The sequence below is a fragment of the Camponotus floridanus genome, unplaced genomic scaffold (assembly GCF_003227725.1).
Source record: "Camponotus floridanus strain SB8 unplaced genomic scaffold, Cflo_v7.5 scaffold46, whole genome shotgun sequence".
NCBI classification, from domain to species: Eukaryota; Metazoa; Arthropoda; class Insecta; order Hymenoptera; family Formicidae; genus Camponotus; species Camponotus floridanus.
The window spans coordinates 344,219-363,349 of NW_020229614.1; the positions used below are offsets into that span (position 1 = coordinate 344,219).

The window sequence follows — 19,131 nt, forward strand, 5'->3', positions numbered from 1 at the left end:
CGATATATGATCAGATAATCGATCAGACGGACAGACAGATATTTATATTACGAGATGTGTGTGGAACAAGTACAAAAAAATAAATGATTTGCGCGTTTTTTTCGCCACTTAATCTTTATTAGTACAAGAAAATGTCGTACACCAGACATTTTCTCATGATATCACCAGAATACGGGCTATTAAGAGGGAAGAATGTTTGCAATCTCGAAGCATTACGAAGTATCGTTTCCGTCATAAATAACATAAACGATGAATCTGAAAGATCAATGCTCAATGGCGAGACTGGTTAGTGGGTCGCGGGAAGGTTTCCTCCTGGCGTCGTTCAGGTATATAATTTATATCGCCCGTCATCTTCGTCGCGTATATCGCCGCATATTGAGAGATTATCTTTAGATTCTAGCAGTTCTATTGCCGCTTTACCGTCAATTATGGTCGTGTTAGCCGGACTTAAACAACGTCGCCGATTTAATCGAACGATTCATCTTGCGACTCTTTACAATCGTCATTCAGCGTAGGCTGAGATTGTGATCGTTAAAATCCGATAGGCCTATATAAAAGCACACGCCATAAGCATAATTCGGTCGTATAACGTAACGATTGTTTTTATCGCTTCGAGTATCGGCAATCTCCGCGTGCGCATGTCTCGCTCTGAAAAGCAACACGCTGATGCCGTGATTTTATTCAATGACTCGTAAAAGTCTCTTTGATGGATCACATAACCATCGTTTGAATCGACACAAATTCATCTTTGCTAAACGCACGTTTTCTGTCTGCTTTTACCGAAGACGCCATTTTGAAGAAGCGAAGAGTAAATGACATTCACACATGAACGTCTCGCAATAAATATATTCTTCTCTCTTTTACTTCGGAAAATACGAATTTTTTTCTTCGATCATTGATTCAGTTTATCGCATATGTCCTTTACGCAAAAGATAGAGATTCAGAAAAACGCATGAGCTTCTTCCTGAATTCCTTGTATGTATCTGAGGGCATCCATACCAACCAAAGTAAACTCCGTGCTATTTTCCGGCGGATAAGGTTTAAAATTCTTTGGAAAATTCGTGATAACATTCTTCTCATCGCGTTCCAAAATAATAGTGAGCGTCAGGTTCTGTATGTCCTCTTTATCGATCACTACCTCGTTCTTCTTGATCTTACTTACATTAATTTGTTCCTTCTTACGGTTCAATATATTCTTTGATCTTTTATCAATTTGAGAGCGATCTTGATACGTCTTAGTCGAATTTCGAGTCGAATGGTCTAGTGGAATTAAATTCGTCGTCTTACTCGCAAGTGCATTAACATATCCGGTGCCGATCAAACAAGAGAGATTGGTCGGCTTCCCAGTCCGTCTTATCGACACAGACAAATCATTCAAATGTCGGTCTTCTATGACGCCGCTTAAAGGTGTCTTAGCAGGTTCTCGAGCGGCTTTAATGAAGCCGTTTTGTCGCGTTAGCGTGCTCGAGCGAGCGGAAGAGAGCTCATATTTGCCGTTGGCGGCACTTCTGTCTTCTCGTCTTCGTCGGCTGGCTTCGCAAGATTCCGACTCCCTCGGCTTTGGTCCTTGGCAATAGCTGTCCTCGATCACGTCGGCATCCTGCTCGCCACGGCCGACGGGTCGCATACATTTGACAGCGCGCCTTCTCTCGCAGCCTGGCGTGCATGGCGTGCAACCTTGCCAGTCGCCAATGATCCACCTGGATCGTGACGATAAGAGCAAGATCTTAATTAGTCCGAGACGGCGGAGCAATTATCGCATAGTGTCATGTCCATTCGTTAGTTTCTCTAGATTAAAGTGACTATTCTGTCCAACGTGTGGACATGATATGATCAATGAAATATGATGATGATATAAGGGCGATGCATGTATGTAAACGTTATTACTATCTACATAAGAAGCATACGTGTAACTCTTTCGACACGTAACTGACATTTCGCTTCTTTACTACGTATGAAGAAGTTAAAAGAATTGTAGATAATGTTTTTTAAATAATTAAATATATGATAATTATTAATAAATATATAATAAATATATGATAATTAAATATATATGTTAATTAATTAAATATATATGTTTATTAATTATTTTAAACGTGAAGAAAGTCGTAAAGATATAGACTCACCGCGGTATGCAGGGAGCTTGGTTGCATGATCTAACTTTTGCATCTGGTTTAGTGATGTTTCTGCAAAATTTATTATCTACTAGTCCACCGATTTTTTCTACGCAACGGGGTTTTGATACCTGCTCCCCCGGGCCGCAACCTGCCGAACATTTTTCCCAGTCGATGAAATCCCAAGAGAACTCGGCTTTGCGAGGAGTTTGTTGTTTCAAACCTAAGGAGTATTTCAACGTGACATTCTCCTTTGGAAAAACCTGTCAAATATTTAATGGCTGTTAAGAAGATATTGAAAAGGATAAAAACTATATTTCTTTTTAATGTAGTTTTTAAAATAATTTAGTTGTTACTCCTTGAAGAGAAATACATCACGTTTTCGGAAATAAAATTTATCCTTAGTCATTTCTTAAAATATTGTAAATTTTATTATTTGTTGCATTGAGAAAAAATAAGTAAAAAAATTATATTAGAAAAGAATCGAAATTCGCATAAAGAAAATTAACAGTTGATTGCTATAGCTATATAATGATTATAAATGTTCTTAGAAGCTGCATTTCTCTTTGCTCGTTCTTGCTGATAGGTTATATTCATGTTCAAACACTCTGTCTGAGATATGTTATCAATTTGCTGAGAAAAATGACTAATTAACGGAATACATTCATTATGTATACCAATATAACCAAGTCCTCGGTGACGGGTCCTGGTATGTTTAAAGCTTCTTGCCTTGGTCTTATCATTCCTAGCCACGCCTTAGAGCCTGGTACATCGAACATTCCTAGGCGATTACTGAAATAATTACGTCGTGGCGTTAATTGAATAAATTAATTGAGTAGTTATTCTTGTGATCGGAAAACAAATTGAAAAATAACATCAAACTACATGTTCGAAACGTTTGAAATCTTATATGAAGATAACTAGCATCATTTTTCTCAAAATATTACAGAAATAAATATTAGTAAAATGTAGAAAAAAAATTAGTTACCCGTCAATTAACACGGTTTTCGTGCTTTTAGTGCGCACCAGGATCTTAGACTTTGTCGGTTCCGCCTCCTCGACGCGGATATTTCTAGCGCCGGTTGGTATGTCCGTTATCTTCTTGAGTCCTTAACGCGAAAGTTCGCACTCGAGAGATTATTGCGAAAAGCTACTTCGCAGTATTATTCGTCAAGATTCCAATTTCGGTGCAGTGTCGCTTTGCCATGCAGTACGGAAAGATTTATTTGGCTGTCGCGGTACTCAAAGCGCCGCTCAGAATTCCTCTGGGAGAGAAGACTGAACGCGCGCCTTATGCTTCTCTGGGAATTTTAATTCACGAAAGAGTTTCCATTCCCCGTACTTCTCTATTTGCCGTGCTGTGCCGATGACGTGAAGTTTATCGGTATTTTTGTCAAGTCGCGAAATTCCAAATGAAATAAAAAAAGAAAACGGGCGAGCACGAAAGGAGAGAGAAAAAGGGAAAGAAAGTTACTAAGAAAATTATTAAAAAAATTATTTTTAAAAAATGCAATAGAGGAAAAATATTCGCGCGGAAATCTCCGTTGAAAAGTATTGATATAAAATTCAACATCATTGAAATTTTTTAAATATTATACAAATGTTTCAATAATTCAGAAAAAAAATCTCTTTGAGATTCGAAAGGCGAAACTTTTTTAAAGAAGCTTCTTGCAGAGAGAAAAATTTTAATATGTAAAACTAAACGAAATCAAATCTTCGTGTATATTTGTTGTTTAGTAACGCATATTTTATGCTTGTATAATTGAGTATTATTTATTCTGACAAAACATATAGTAATATTATCAGTTCTAGTATTACGACTTGTCTTACGTGATTGAGCCATAAACGATAACGTTCCTTGCTTTAACGTGCACGATGTGCTGTCGCCTCGACAAACTCCGCAAACGTCTTCGACGGCGGTTGATTCCATATGTAGATCACAGGGTATCTCCCTGCACACACCCCCAATACAAATGTCTCGAATGCCTCTGTAGCACGTGGTACCGTCTATAACTTTCGGTCTCAGCGAGGTCACCAAGTTGATTTCGCTCATGCAATAAAGAGCACACGGATTTTCAGACATCTTCAAGTCTAAATATAAAAGATAATTTGTAAAGTTGACAGAAAGTTGAAAAAAAATTACTTATGATCTTACTTTCTGGTAGATTATATGCTATCCATTGATGAACTTTCCCATCCTCCGGAAATATCCAATCGTTGAATTCGGCGCATTGCACGTCACGAAACGATGGCGCGCCGATTTCACAGGGCTACAAAGAATTATTCAATATTAATATCGCTTTAAGCATTAAAAATGCTCTCTTTTTGACAGCTTTATTTGAAGCTTTTTATTCAGCTTTTTTTATTAAAGAATAATAGTGCGATACTTTTCTTTATTTTAACGTGAACATTATCATTCATCACGCTTTCAAGTTCTTTATTAAGGCTAACATTTTTCATTTCAGTGAAAATCACGTGAAAGATATGATTATCACATACGACGGAATAATTTATATGTTTGCTGAAAAGCTATTTGCGCGCACTCTCGAGACTAACGTTCGTGGCGCAGATTTTGTGACGTTTCCTGTCGCCGACGCAATAAGAGCCGCCTTTGGATGGGGACGGGTGGTTGCATTTTCTTACGGCGTATGCCACACCGGAGCCGCAGGTACGAGAACACTTGCTCCAGGAGGACCAGGCACCCCAACCGCCGTCTCTTACTTCAGGCCGTTCTCCCACCATCAGACATTTCATTCGGTAACACCACTATAACAGTCATTAGCCGCGGCACTAGAAGTAACTTACGTCATGGAGAACGGGCACGGAGGAGTGTATTATGCACGAACTAAATAATGTACGTCTTTTAAAAGCACGACGTGAAAATTTATTATGCCGTGCGAGAGATATTCTTCGAGACCTCCGTCTCGTTCCATTAGAATCACTAATATTATTCTCCGAGTAATAATTGAGTCCTTTTACAATTTTTGCATGTTTTAAGTATACTTAAAATTGTTTAAATCTATCGGGTATAATAAATATTTTCATGTTTCCGTATCGTAATATAACAATTTTGCAATTTAAAAATAATAATTATTGTACGTATTTTTGGTTCTTGAGTTACTGAATTATTCGATGTGAATAATGACAATTTGTAAATAATATACGCAATTCTGCCTGCTTGAAATGGTAATATTGATATGCGAATGTAAATAATTCAACGTTTATATGTTAATATGTATATGTTTAGGGAAATGCTGAAATTCATATTCTTCATGCAACGTATTTTAATTTTTTTCTTTCTCTTTCTCTCTCTTTTATTGCTCTACACGAATTCTCGAGAATAATTTCTCGTTTCATTGAAATAACTACTTGAATTTAACTACCTCGCTTTTCCCTTTAAAACGTTCGCATTAAAGTATGAGCTTGATATCACGATAACATGCTAACGCATCGAATCTACCGTTGACCGACGACAAGATAATTGTTCTTCGCTTCACGAACTACATTTGTGCATCTATTTGTCTATTTCATTCCACGATGATTGCATCGGCTGTTGTGAAAGAGACGTACAAACAAACTGAAATTTTACGTATGTAGGTAGATCAATTTATTTTTGTAGCCAATGTTATCACTTCGATTTCAATTTTTTTAAACTTTGCAATCTCCTACGCTTCGTCCAATTTTCACTAAATTTCATCGGATGGAAATTTGTTTTTTACGTAGAATCATTTAAATGAAATATATCAAGTGTCTCTTTTAAATAAAATATCAAGTATCTTTTTTTCTAGATTATACTTTAAAGAGTTACATGTATGTCTTGTCTCGTCAAACATATTTTATCATTTAAATTAATAGTTTATTTAATCGATATGTTTACCATATGTTTAAATTTATATATTTATTTAAAATATTCATTTCCGAAATTAAATATCTTTGCGCGATTAATCTATTTATTTTGCATAATTGTAAGATCTGTAATGGAAATAAGAGTTATATCGCTTGTTTTGCGTGCTGAGTCGATTTACGATGCGTGCGTGTCGATCATTTGATTTTATTCGAAAGGTTTACGCGAAGTAATTAGAGATTACTCGCAGACCAAATTTATGACAAGCTTTATTTCTCAATAGTAATGCTCGACCTCACCGACATCTCGAAACGACAGTCGACCGGCGCTAATGACTCCTGTCTGCAAGGTTTGACGCTTCGACACGCCCGACTATTAATATTGTCATCCAATTTAATATCTTGTTGATGTCTGTTATTTGGACACCGTTTATCGCCTCATCATCATGATTTCACGCGCATCTATATTTTATTCGCGGCGGCTTCGATAAAATCCCTTTTATGGTATCACGTAGTCGCGCAAAATCTTTAGCCAGTCGCAAAAAATATTTCACTCGACTTGCCTTGTTTTGATTTCCGAAATATCCGTGACGTGACTTAAAACGAGTTTTAGTTGGCGATGCGTAAATTTTTATGAAAAATAAAATGCCAAGTTCTCCACGTATATTTTGTTTCGTATATTCTTTCAACAAATGTGTTGTCGATTTTTATATAAATAATTTACGCACTAATTATATCTATATTCTGCCATTTAATTGCCATTTAGAGTTTCAAACAAATTTTTCGAGATGTATATTAATGTTATATAATATTTTTCTATTCATTACACAGGAAAACTACATGCAGAACACAGCTGCATAAAGTTTACTTATTTTTTGCAAAACATTATAATGAAAAAGTTTACAGTACGCATTTATACGCAATCTTATAACTTAATACACTTTGAATGTATTTTAAGCGAATATCTTATTGTTAGTGAAAATTTGTAACTTTCAACATTGCCTTTGTATTGTTTTAAGGGCAAATAAAACTTAACTAAAGACTAAGACTAGTTTTAATTCTAAAAGGCTGCACAATTTAATTATTTATGATCGATAATAGATTCAGATAGACTTTTTTTAGTTTGTTTATTCTCATTTTATATTTTTCATGAGATATAAACTTTTTCGATTATAATTTTTCGGTATAAAATTTTCGAGGAATCTGAACTTATTAATATATAATTCTTCTTTTTCTGAATCTGTGCTTTGATATGCTTTTAAATCTCTTGGAAGTAAACACAAGAACTTGTTCATTAATCATATTCTAAAATGAATCCTCTGACAAGCAATCTATTGAAAAAACTATGTATTGATAAAAGAATTAAATTAATAAATAGGATTTAAGTAAAGAAAAGAAAGAAAAAATTGAAAAGGCAATTTTTATCATGAAATAGGCCCTTATAAGCCTGATGAATTATTACTTTTTCGTTTTATCACAATTCTCGCGATACCGGAGTGTTATTTGTGCCTTACTTTATATCCTCTTTTTATTCGTAAGTGATAATTTTTACCCTTTTCTCACCGCACAAGGTGCCCTCCGCAGGTGGTTTCCTGCTAGACACGCAACCTCTACCCGGAATAGCGCACCTGAGGGTTTCGCAAGTCTGAAAACGAGAACGAGATCGTTTCGCTTTAATTAAATGCGTGCCGATCGCGATATCTCGGCGCGATATCGCGATTCCTCCGGTCTCTTATCTAACGCCGTGTGCAATCGGCGCGCATATTTTCCTAAACGGATAAGGTAGGCCGCAAAGGCAAAGACTTGTAGATGCGAACAGCAGATGGTGCCTCTTTACGGGCGACGTGCATCCGCAAATCATTGATACGATAACATAAGCGTTATCGAATTCATTAACGATTTAATTACGCTTAACATTTTTATCCTCAACAGTGAGACGTGATGTTACTTTTTAACGAGGTTACGTTCTTCGTCTACTTGACTTACGATTCCCATATCACATTGTCGAGCGTCTGATCGATATTGTAAACGGCATTGATCGTCACCATTATACATTACACCTGGCAACATTTCCGCGGCGGGAAAATGATGATCTTGCGGCTCATCTTCTAAGCAGAATGCCAAACCTTGCCTGAAATCAATGACTATTCTAAATGCTTATCATTTGAATTCGTACGTTATACATCAATGTCAAGTTGACAATTCCTCATCTGCTAAAGCGATTTCAGTCTTTATTTCCTTAAAGAATCAAAATTCCATTTATTAATTCCCTTTTTAAAACATTTTAATGTTTTAAAAGTAGACTTGGTAATTAAGTCTGAAGATTAAAGAATAATTTCTATGAAATATATGTATGTATAATTTTCTCAATTTACGTTTTTTCATCTTTTCATATCATCATCGTGTTACCAAGCTCTACTTTAGGAAGACAATAACTGAGGCTCTGTTAATTTAATTTGAAATTTATAGTCATAGATGTGACATTTTATACTTTTTCATTCCTACATAATACACGCGGAGGAGATGAGGAAAGCAGCTTTGTTGTCGATGAACTTTAATAAAGCCGCCAGCGAAAAAGCAACAAGCATTAAGCTTACTCGATGTACGAGCGCAGGTAGTGCCGAGAGCACTCGGACCATTTTTTCGTGATGTACATGTCGCCGGGATGCATAACGGTGGTCTCCACATATCCGTTGCTGTGATAAACTATACCGGGGCAACCGTTCTCCCGCTGCACATCGTGGGACATACCCAGGCTGGTAATGAGAAAAAGAAAATCGGCTTTTCGGAGTAGAATATTTATTGGGGCACGCGCGGACTCGCTCTTAAAAGGCATTCTGGGGTACACGACGACAAGGAGCCGCTTCATACATTAAACAACGACCTCGACCGTGACTTATTTACGACGACGCCACGGCATACCATTATTTCCACTCTCGGGCAAAGAAATGGTCTTTAGGAATTTATTTCGAATTTTTTTTCTCATGACCGGCTGCAAAAAGGGAGCAGTCAATGGCGTAACTAACCGGAGGGGAACGACTATCAGAACGATATCCGCTTTAGAATATTCCCTCGGTCGAAATGAAGGTATATGAAACATCCGTTATAATGAAAACGGAAACTGCCGCGCTAATGTTACATACACACGCGTACATTATATCGCGCGTATAATATATCAGGTTAACATTATAAAATTAATATGATTGTTTAATATAATATTTCATACGAGAATGAAAATAGTACATATATTGCAGAAATGCTTTTACAATGTTTTTACGATGTAGTGTAATTACTTGAACTTTTCCCCACCGCATCTAATGAGGTCGGAGCGGATGAAATTAATTACACGCTTACGTGTGGCCGATCTGATGAGCTATATGATAACCGGTTAGCAGACCAGCATCTCTGACAACGGCCGCGCCTCTCAAAGGCTCACACGTACCAGCAATCGTGGATGTTCCGGTGAAACCGCAGAGGTTCTTCGAGAGACAGATATCTAACCTGGCAAGTCATCGTCAGAAGGATGAATATCAGTAAATCTTGAAATTAGATTGAATTTCTGACAGGATTGTCTGTGCTGCGCATACTTGCTAATGAGAATCGCACAATCGTGGTGATTTGGGTGAGAATCGTCGCCAGGATTCATGGTGTATTGCCACTCTTGGAAATGCTTCAACGTCGCGTCCGCGTCTTGATTCACCGATAAATTCATCTGTAACATATTTAACAAAATATTAAATTCGTTAATCACAAAAATCAAATTATGAAACTCTAAATATTTTTTATTTATATAAGCATATAAAAAGAAATTATATAACAAAGAAAATTTCATTGGGGATAGAAAAAAATTTCCGTTGATTACTTTACCTCATTTTCTTCCACTTCTAATCTTATAATTCTTACTATAGTCAATTGCATGTGTACACCTAAACTAACGTCATGAAATAATCCTGCAGCCTGAGAAAATAAAATTTCTTAAAATCTTTGTTGTAAATCAACTTTTAAAAAATTTTGAAAGTTTTTTAAACTCGCCATGTTGAAGAGCGTCAGTATATAATTTTCGACATCAAACGACATTTTTCTATAATAATCTAATAAAGATTTGTCCAATACGATCAGCAATTCTAGCGTGTATGACTTGGTCTCGTTCGATTTTGTGAGCGGCTTTTTCTGCAAATTTAAAGCACGTTTAGCAATGATCCTGGATGTATTGCTAATAACGTTGCAGAGATCCTGCATAGTAGCAGTCTGAAAGTCATCTGGACTCCTTTTATACACAATATGCGGTTGTTCTATTTCTTTAGTAAAATCATGTCCTGCAACTGGCTCGATCATGTACCACGCATGTTTCGTTCTGATATATCCAACCTGAAGATTAAAATAATGGAATCATGAATTGTTCAAAAATCACAGATTATTTATATCAAAAGTTAAAAATTTTCATTGCTTTCTGCCACTTTTGCCTGCACTTTATATAACAATAAAAATACTAATAGAATTTAATCAATTAAACCTGGCATTTTATAAACGCAATAAAAATACTTTATTGCGTTTATAAAATGCGTCATACAATAAAAATACTTTATAATCAATTGAAAAAATTGAGATATTCAACTAACGAGTCCATAACAAGTGGATAGAGCGCTATTTTCCAATTGGTTGCGCACATGGGCTCGATAGTGGCATTGCGTGCCTCGTAATCGCTTCAATCGCATATTATTTAAAAAATCCTGCGATTCTCGACGTTCCTCGACTATCGCATCTGGTCCAAGGAGTCGATAATTTGGATACAGCTCGATGTGATGCTCTTCCTGACCAATATGTAAACGATAGTGAACGATGTCGGGCATCGTTTGATTTCGATAAAACGAACGCTCAAAATGATGAGGTATCTGATAAGATACAAAACTTCCATCCGATCTGACCTTTCGTGGTATTACTAGTTCGTATTCATCTGGTAAATTAGTAGCACGTGTGTAACGACCTTAAAAAAAGATTTAATTGTGATTATTGATGATATTGGCATTCTTTAATTATACAAAATATATTTTACATTATATTTGATAAATTAAAAAATATATAAGATTATTTATATGGAATAATGTGTAATCAGATATAATCATTAATAATAATTGAAATTTATGAAGTTTTATACAAGTTTTATACAAGTATACAACAAAAATCACAGAATAATGATTAATAATAAATAGTTCTTTTAATATTAAATTAATTAAAAGTAAACTTAATGCTAATATCGTTATTGCCATATTTAATATTTGTTTTTATTACAGTTTTATTAATTTTTTTATATATTTTGTATATTTTATATATATGTTTATATATTTTATATATTCTGTGATTGAATTTTTTTATTTTTTTATTCTATGATGGAATTTATTGCATATATATATACATACATACATACACACACACACACACACACACACACATATATATATATATATATATATATATATATATATACTCGAATTTGAAAACATACCTTTTATCAATAGTGCGCATTATACATTTTATTTTATTACAATATTATACGAATTTCTATTTGTACGAGAAATTTGCGTAGAAATTTAATAAATCAGAAAACATTTCTAAATAATAATCACATACATAATCAAATACAATACTGATGATATTTCGCTATTCCCATTATTTAATCTTCAACGTTGTGTAATACTACTCCATAATATTACGAAATATTTTTTCAAATTTTAGCTTTTTCTCTCTATACACGCTTCGATTAATGAACATACAATTAAGTAGCAATTGATCAATTATTGCATACTCACACACAATTGATTTGTACATACATCATATTTTAAAATTGATGAAAAATATGCAGAGTGAATTCTCCATTCTGCAAATTTGAAAAAAATATTATTTAAAAAAGTAAATTTATAAAAAATGCATATTGGCATCAAAGAAATCAAATAAAATTCTATTAATTATAATCATAAAAGAACGTCGATATTGTGACAAAGTCGGAAATATTTTCAAAGTTATAATTTTTTCATTTTTGTCTTTCCGGACATAGTTGTAAGGATACAGGAAGAAGCTTCCTCGTATAGGTGAAAATGTTACAGACAGTGAAGTTTCTCGGTATCAATTTCGTCGTTGTACGCTGCGGAAGAGCACGATAAGACTGAAAAGGCAGAGAGAGAAAAGAGGGACAGAGAGAGAAGATAGAAAAGGAGACAAATAAAGAGAAAGATGAAGCCACATGGCAAGTACATACAATAGATCATCATTTTATGCTAGTAAGCGCAGCAGTTTTCCTGCAGTATTATATCATAGAGAAATGTCATTTGCACATATTGCATTTAACCTTAAAAATTATTTATCCTATTTCAGACTATTGGCCAATCAATTAACAAAATTGAATATTCAATTAACCACTTAATAAATATCATTTAAACATTCTTAATATATCTATTAAATTGTGTTAAAGTTACGAAAATATTTAATATGCTGATGAAACAAGCTTTTTTCAATAAAATTTTTTCTATTTTATATATAAAATATTTTGAGAATAGTGTTTCTTTTTGAAAAGATGTGAAATGAGAGAGTGATAGTTTAGAAGATGCCATGCTATCATGCTCCAGCATCTGGAAGAATCCTCTTAAATCGAGCTCGTAACGAAAAGAAAGCATGTTTTCGATGTCTGTGGCTACGACCGCAATGCAGACAAGGAAGGTTTGCATAAAGATGTGATGTACAATGGGTCATCTCGTACCGCGACCTGCTACTCTTCTCTTTGCTGCTCGCGAAACCGCGAAAAATAGCTTTCGCGTGCGCGCTATGCTCGACAAGAGGAAAGCTCTAGATAAATGGCAATGACTTTCTCGAAATAGCACAGGCTGATTAGGATACGGAAAAATACTGGAAAAATATTGACATGAAAATTTTTTTGTAAGACATAAAAATAACTCAATTTATACATATTATATAATTTACATTTTATTCGTTATTCTTTACATTTTTTCTATATTTTTTTGTGTTTTTAATTTTTTATATTTTAAAATTTATATCAATATGCATATTTTTCTGAAATTTTTTTTTAATTTTATAAAAATTAATAATGTATAAATATGATTAATATTGCTGTTTTAAGAGAAAAAAGGAACGGAAAAGATTTAGTTTAATGAAGCAATTAATCATGTTACAATTTTTTTGAATAAGTTTTGAATTTTAATATTTATTTATATTAACACCACAGAGAGTTGAAGCAAATTTAATTAAAATTTTTAGAAATTTATAAAAGTTAAAAATTAAATAATACCATAAAAATACAAATAAAACCGAGTTAAATGTACAAATTGCATACCATGATAACCAGTATGAATTTGCTGGCTGTGAAATGTCACGAGCACGAACAGATAAATGGATGAATAAGGTGACAAGCGTTCCATCATAGTATTGTACGACTTTATCACGATGTGTATCCGTCTCCAGCAAACATTGAACCAAAAATGCCAATTTGATTGATAAAATTAAGGGAGTCAATCTGTGTGATGTAACACATGACATACATATATTCTGTAGGGAGCGTCGTATCGATCTTGAAACAAAGGTCGACGACTGACTACATGTACCTGTCAAACTAATCTATTTTTTCTGCAATATTTTTTTTATGCAATTTTATGAATATTATTATGTTTATAGATACTTTGTTTCGCGTAAAATTTTTTAATATATTTCAACATATTAGCATAATATTCAAAAATTTCAATTTAATTTTATTGTTAATTCTTTGCATTCCATAGGCGTCGCTACGGCGACATACATATTTTGTACTGCAATTAAAAAATATAAAAAGAAAAATAATTTAAAGATTTTGAATTTTTTGATGAAGATGACTTTAATCTTGATATATATAATGACAATTTAATGGACACTGCGACCGATTATAATGAAATTATTTATATTCACCAAAGAAATAACAAAAATACTTTGAAGTGCAAATAGTTAAAATAAAAAAGTACATAGTTTTGATCTCAAAATTTGAAATTATTATATTTAAAATTATGTAAAATACGATATCCTATTTTCAAGCAGTAAATAAATAATGATACATTTTTTGGCTGCGATAAAAAGAAAAGTCAACAATTATCAATGATAGAAATCAACAGATATATAAACGAGACAATAATAATGCCTCTATTAGAAAGATCATTTCTTATGTAATTATGCACAATTACATAAGAAATAATATATATGAAAAAATATAATATAAAAATATTAAATTATAAAAAAATATTAAATTATTAAAATATTATACATTTTCTTATCATTCTCTTTTTCTTTTTTTCAACATTAAACTGTTCAACGAACGTAATCTACTAAAAAGTTTTGATTGCAAGTTTGTTGATCAAATTTAATATTTTTAACCACGACGATATATGTTGCGAACATTTAATTCAATTTTCGTGCACACATGTGCATTCGCGATGGGGGAACGAAGAAGTTGCCCCTTAATCGTCTGCAGTAAAGGCCACTCTCGGCCGTAGCGGTGACTTATAATGGGTCGTTCGATGCAATCTCCTTATCGTAGAGCTTGGATTAAAAGGGACAAAAAACTTAGCTATGCTTGACCTGAAAACTTGGCCTTGCCTCGTAATTTCCGTTTTTTCGTGTGGATTGCGAGCGATCTTGAAAAAAGATGTGATTATTCGTGGGAGAGCGTGCGATTAATTGAGCGAGTGAAAGTTCGATGGGCGGATTGCACATTGCCTGTTGTTTTGCATTCTTGTGAAAGGAGTATTTATTAAATCGTTACACGCACTTCGCATTTATATATTCATATTTTCACGGATGATTAGTATAAGATTTTTATGGTTTACACGATAATGTTTGAATATATATTGATAATGCAATTTAAATTAAAATTCAAATGAAAAGGCGTTATTTAAATGTGAGGTATAAATTTTCCTTTTGCATCGCTATACATAACAATTAAAGCGAATATAATGTGCATGTGTATGCTCATTTATGGCGAATATATCATTGTTATAACCTTTCCATTTTATAACCATTAAGCTATTTCTAGCTATTTCCCTTAAATATGCGAGCTTTATTGTAAACATTGCAATTTTCTATGTCATTATTTTGGTTATTTATTTCTCGACTGAATTTTGCTAGAATGCAATAAATATATAAATATTTCTATATGTGTATCTATTCTATCTTTTCTTACATTCAATATTACGTAAAATTTAATATATCGGAAAAATATATTTTTTAAGACGAAATTATTTCTAATATTCGAGAAAAGCTTTGAAATTTTATTTCCCATCTTTGTTTTCTTAAAAATATTTTTAACTTTACAACAAATCTTTCTAACAAATAATTTTTAAATTTCCAATATAAAAACAGCGCGGCAAATTATGTGCAATAATTTTAAATAATATTTTTAAAATAATGTTATTTAGAAATATATTTTTAAAAATATAAGTGATATCGCACGCAAATATTTTAAAACCTGTTCGCTGTTATTTTTATTATTAAAATTTTTCTTCAATTCAATACACGGCTCGGGTTCTTTGATCAAAAACATATTTTTATCTGATACATATATGGTAGTTTTTATCGACTCGAATTCTTCTTATCGTTTTAAAGCGCACATTGCTTGCAAGAAGCTATTTGATAAATGGCGCTGCATATGGTGTGGTTTCAGCTACTAAATCGATCGTACAATTTCAAATATAGATCATCCTGTGTGTTGTCCAACACAGAACGTGTCTTTCACGAAAAATGAACAACATTCAACAAATATATAAGCGAAACGCAACCCGTTCGTATAATGCTCACCGAAGAAAAACTATCAATTCCAGTTGTCACATTTTTTAGACGTACATTTCTTAAATCTATGATATATATAAATGGAGCACTAAATATAATTAAAAATTTAAAAATTATTCTTAATAAAATCTATTACATTTGATTATCATTATAAATGTTTCTACTTTATGACACACATTATTTTGTAACAAAAATTTGGAGATAATATGTGCCGGATCCGGCACGCAACACGATATTACATAACGTGATATAAATATATAGACATTATAAATAAAGGCAAATATATAGATATTATAAATTCGTGAAAAAACTAAATATTTGGCAATGTTAATAATTAAAATGTACATCACGCACTTTCTGTCTTTAAATTGTGTTTTGGGCAAAACATCAGTTATCAAACGGAATGCTATTATGTACGTCGATTTCTCGCAAAGTTATTGTTGCCCATAAAATTACACAGCTGCATGACGTTGAGGGAAGTGAGATACATGGCGGCTACTATGCGCGTAGTAGCATGTACAGCTGATTCGTTCAGTCACGTGAATCACTCAAACACATCGCGCAAGTCACGTGTTTACGCGTCTCCGCTATAGATTCATGTGACCCAGCTTATCAACTGTCGACGCAATTGCGTATCTCGATCTGTATATCGTCAATATTACTGATCAAAAGAGTCGCAGTAGAGACAAATCACATAAAAACTGAAAGCATAGCGTGATAATATGATTTATTTTATATTCTTATATAATATAATTGTATTATAATTATATATTATATAATAAAATTGAAATATAGTAAAAAATGTACAATTATTATAAATATATTATAAATATACAATTATTTTATATTTGCTTTTGATAGTAAAATCAGAAGGTGATTCCCTGCGATTGATATTGTTTCTTTCATTATTCTTCTCATGCAAATTTAATTTTAATCTTATCATTATATTACGAGCTCATTTACGATTTCGCAGGAATAATATCTTTTGGGACAACTCGCCGAGGCGAGATCGAGGACTATCTCGCGTATCGACGAAATATTACGCGCTGTTATTTCGAACTTGTTCGATATTCCATTACCTGCCAACCATCGAGTCGACTCCTCTTGGGTGCACGTCCATGTATTTCTGAAAACTCGTTTACAGTTACTTACAACGATGGATGAGTCGCGCACTCAAGGCAGTATGCTATCCATATGTCCCCTCTATAAACGTATTTCACGCGAGAAAAATAAAAACGAATGACACTGAATGTCGACAGTGTTGCACTGTTGCTCCACGCAGTAGTAGTGCAAGGCTATCGTTGATCAGACACTAACAGAATAAATGCTGATGAGAAACTAACATAATTTTTACTCCTAAAGAAGGAATGCTTGAAAACATAATGCTTGAAAATTATAACCTATATTTTTCTACAATAATTTGAAACGTACTTATATAGGACAATCATATATTATTAACATTATATATTTTTAAATTTTAATTTTAAATTGCGATTACACAATAGATTTTTTAGATTAAAAGTAGATTGAAATTAACTTCAAATGATGTTCGAAATTTGAATAATTGCTGAATTTCACAGCGCTATTATTAATAAGACTAAGATTATAAGATTACAACCGTAATAACTATTAAGTCTTATCGTTCTGCGCTTAGCAGATTTCTCGTAAGATAACATAAACATATTTCATCTCCGGGGATGGACGTGCAATGCTCTACTTCTTGATCAATCAAGAGTCTAGCAAACCTAGCGCGAGTACCGTTGACCTCTCGGGGTTTTACGTCACGATAGTGAGATCATTTTAGAAGATGAATCTCGGAAATAGTTTCTTCGAAGAAACGACAAACACGTAACAAGAGCGTTTTTAAAAAGAAGTTTATTACAACTTATGCTCTTTCGCGTATAAGCTAAAATCCACAATTCTTTTCGATGAAAAATATAATTTAAATACAAAATATGACAACATATGACAACATATATTTCGCTTGTCTTATAGTCATGTTAAACGCTGCATGATATTGATCGTTTCTATTCGTAAATATATTTAAGTATTATATTACTAATATAGGATTACATACGTCATTGGTCACCACGTGTTACACAAAGGGAACCTTCGAGACGAGAGCATGTAGAACGTCGATTCCCAATCGATGAATCATTCATGTCAGGCTCTGGTAACGCGGCGCATTTAAAATTCTCATACTCGATTCATCCGTTACTGATATAATTCCCTTCTTCCTGCGATCCTTCTTGTCGCTCTCTATCTACCGGGTGTGGGCACATTCACGCGCGTGCATACGCTGCAGATAAGAACGATTATAAGGTCGCTCATTACCATTTTCCCTCGCGCCGGGGGTGGCCGTTTATGCCGAGAGAATAATAGTGCAATCAAAGTCAACGACAGGCGGATCTTATCGGCGCACGAGGAGCATTTAAATATACCCTCGTTTTGTTTTCACGGGATCTTCGCATTCGGTTGCGCCCCATACTGCCGTCGACCCTCGAATTAACCTTCATCTGACATGGATTTAACTCGGGTTTATAGACATGGTGCCAACGAGCGACATGAAATCGATATCGCTGAGACACCGATAACAGAACCGTCATCCCTCATCTTGTCGTCGATGGAAAAATCAGCGACAGAAACCTCGCGTGTGCATTCCTAAGCCTTATATTTAAATGACCCCCGTCGTATCAAAACGCAGTGACGGCGTTTTCATTCATCACGATAAGCTTTACAATAAACGGGCAGCGCTCCAAGTAATCGCCGCTAAATTTGCGATTCGTGGCACGTGAGACTTGAAAAATATAGATCTTACGGGGCGTCTCTTTGTTTGAAGGACCATTTGCGAACTACTGCTACGGAAAACGAACAGGTCGATTTTTCGTACGAAGCCATTTAGCGAACCGTAAAAAGCTCGGTCGAATCGAGGTGTTAAAACATCTTGAATTGTCAGCGACGCGGAAGGTGGAATAAAAACATCGCGTCGAAGCCGCATAAATGAAAAGAAAGAAAAGGAGAGACGAACAGGCGATGAATGTCAGGAAGCAAGGAGAAAACGAGGGGAATAACGCAACTTGAGATAATACGCCCCAAGAGATTTCGCGCGAGCAGGAAACGAAGGTGCATCGGGAGCTGCAGCTGCGATCAAAGAGAGCGAAAAGATCCCGACGTCGGACACCCGGTAGAAACAGCGATAAGCGTTATCCTAGTTAAAGCGAGCTAACTTGCCTGAGGGTAATTACCCGAGTGTCGGCGAGGCGCGTCTCGTGGTTTCTAGGGACGCGCGTCGCGATGCGAGCGAAAGGCGATGAGATAGATTGCACCGAGTAATCAAAGGCGATCCGTCATCATCAGA

The 19,131-nt window shown here is 34.2% G+C and overlaps 2 protein-coding genes across 2 annotated transcripts; both read right to left on the bottom strand.

The window, feature by feature from the left end:
• Positions 1 to 33: 33 nt before the first annotated feature.
• On the bottom strand, positions 34 to 8,706 carry LOC105258423 (A disintegrin and metalloproteinase with thrombospondin motifs 6). The gene is made up of 10 exons (XM_025411964.1): positions 8,555 to 8,706; positions 7,944 to 8,088; positions 7,510 to 7,602; positions 4,671 to 4,880; positions 4,270 to 4,384; positions 3,945 to 4,205; positions 3,103 to 3,223; positions 2,792 to 2,906; positions 2,127 to 2,377; positions 34 to 1,700 (listed from the first exon to the last, which is right to left on the bottom strand). Exons 1-10 carry the CDS (start codon positions 8,704 to 8,706, stop codon positions 941 to 943), a joined length of 2,223 nt encoding a protein of 740 aa, XP_025267749.1. The 3' UTR covers positions 34 to 940.
• A 601-nt stretch (positions 8,707 to 9,307) lies between these two features.
• On the bottom strand, positions 9,308 to 9,875 carry LOC112639085 (A disintegrin and metalloproteinase with thrombospondin motifs 4-like). Its single transcript, XM_025411960.1, has 3 exons — positions 9,825 to 9,875; positions 9,545 to 9,669; positions 9,308 to 9,458 (listed from the first exon to the last, which is right to left on the bottom strand). Exons 1-3 carry the CDS (start codon positions 9,873 to 9,875, stop codon positions 9,308 to 9,310), a joined length of 327 nt encoding a protein of 108 aa, XP_025267745.1.
• Between the last annotated feature and the right edge of the window lie 9,256 nt (positions 9,876 to 19,131).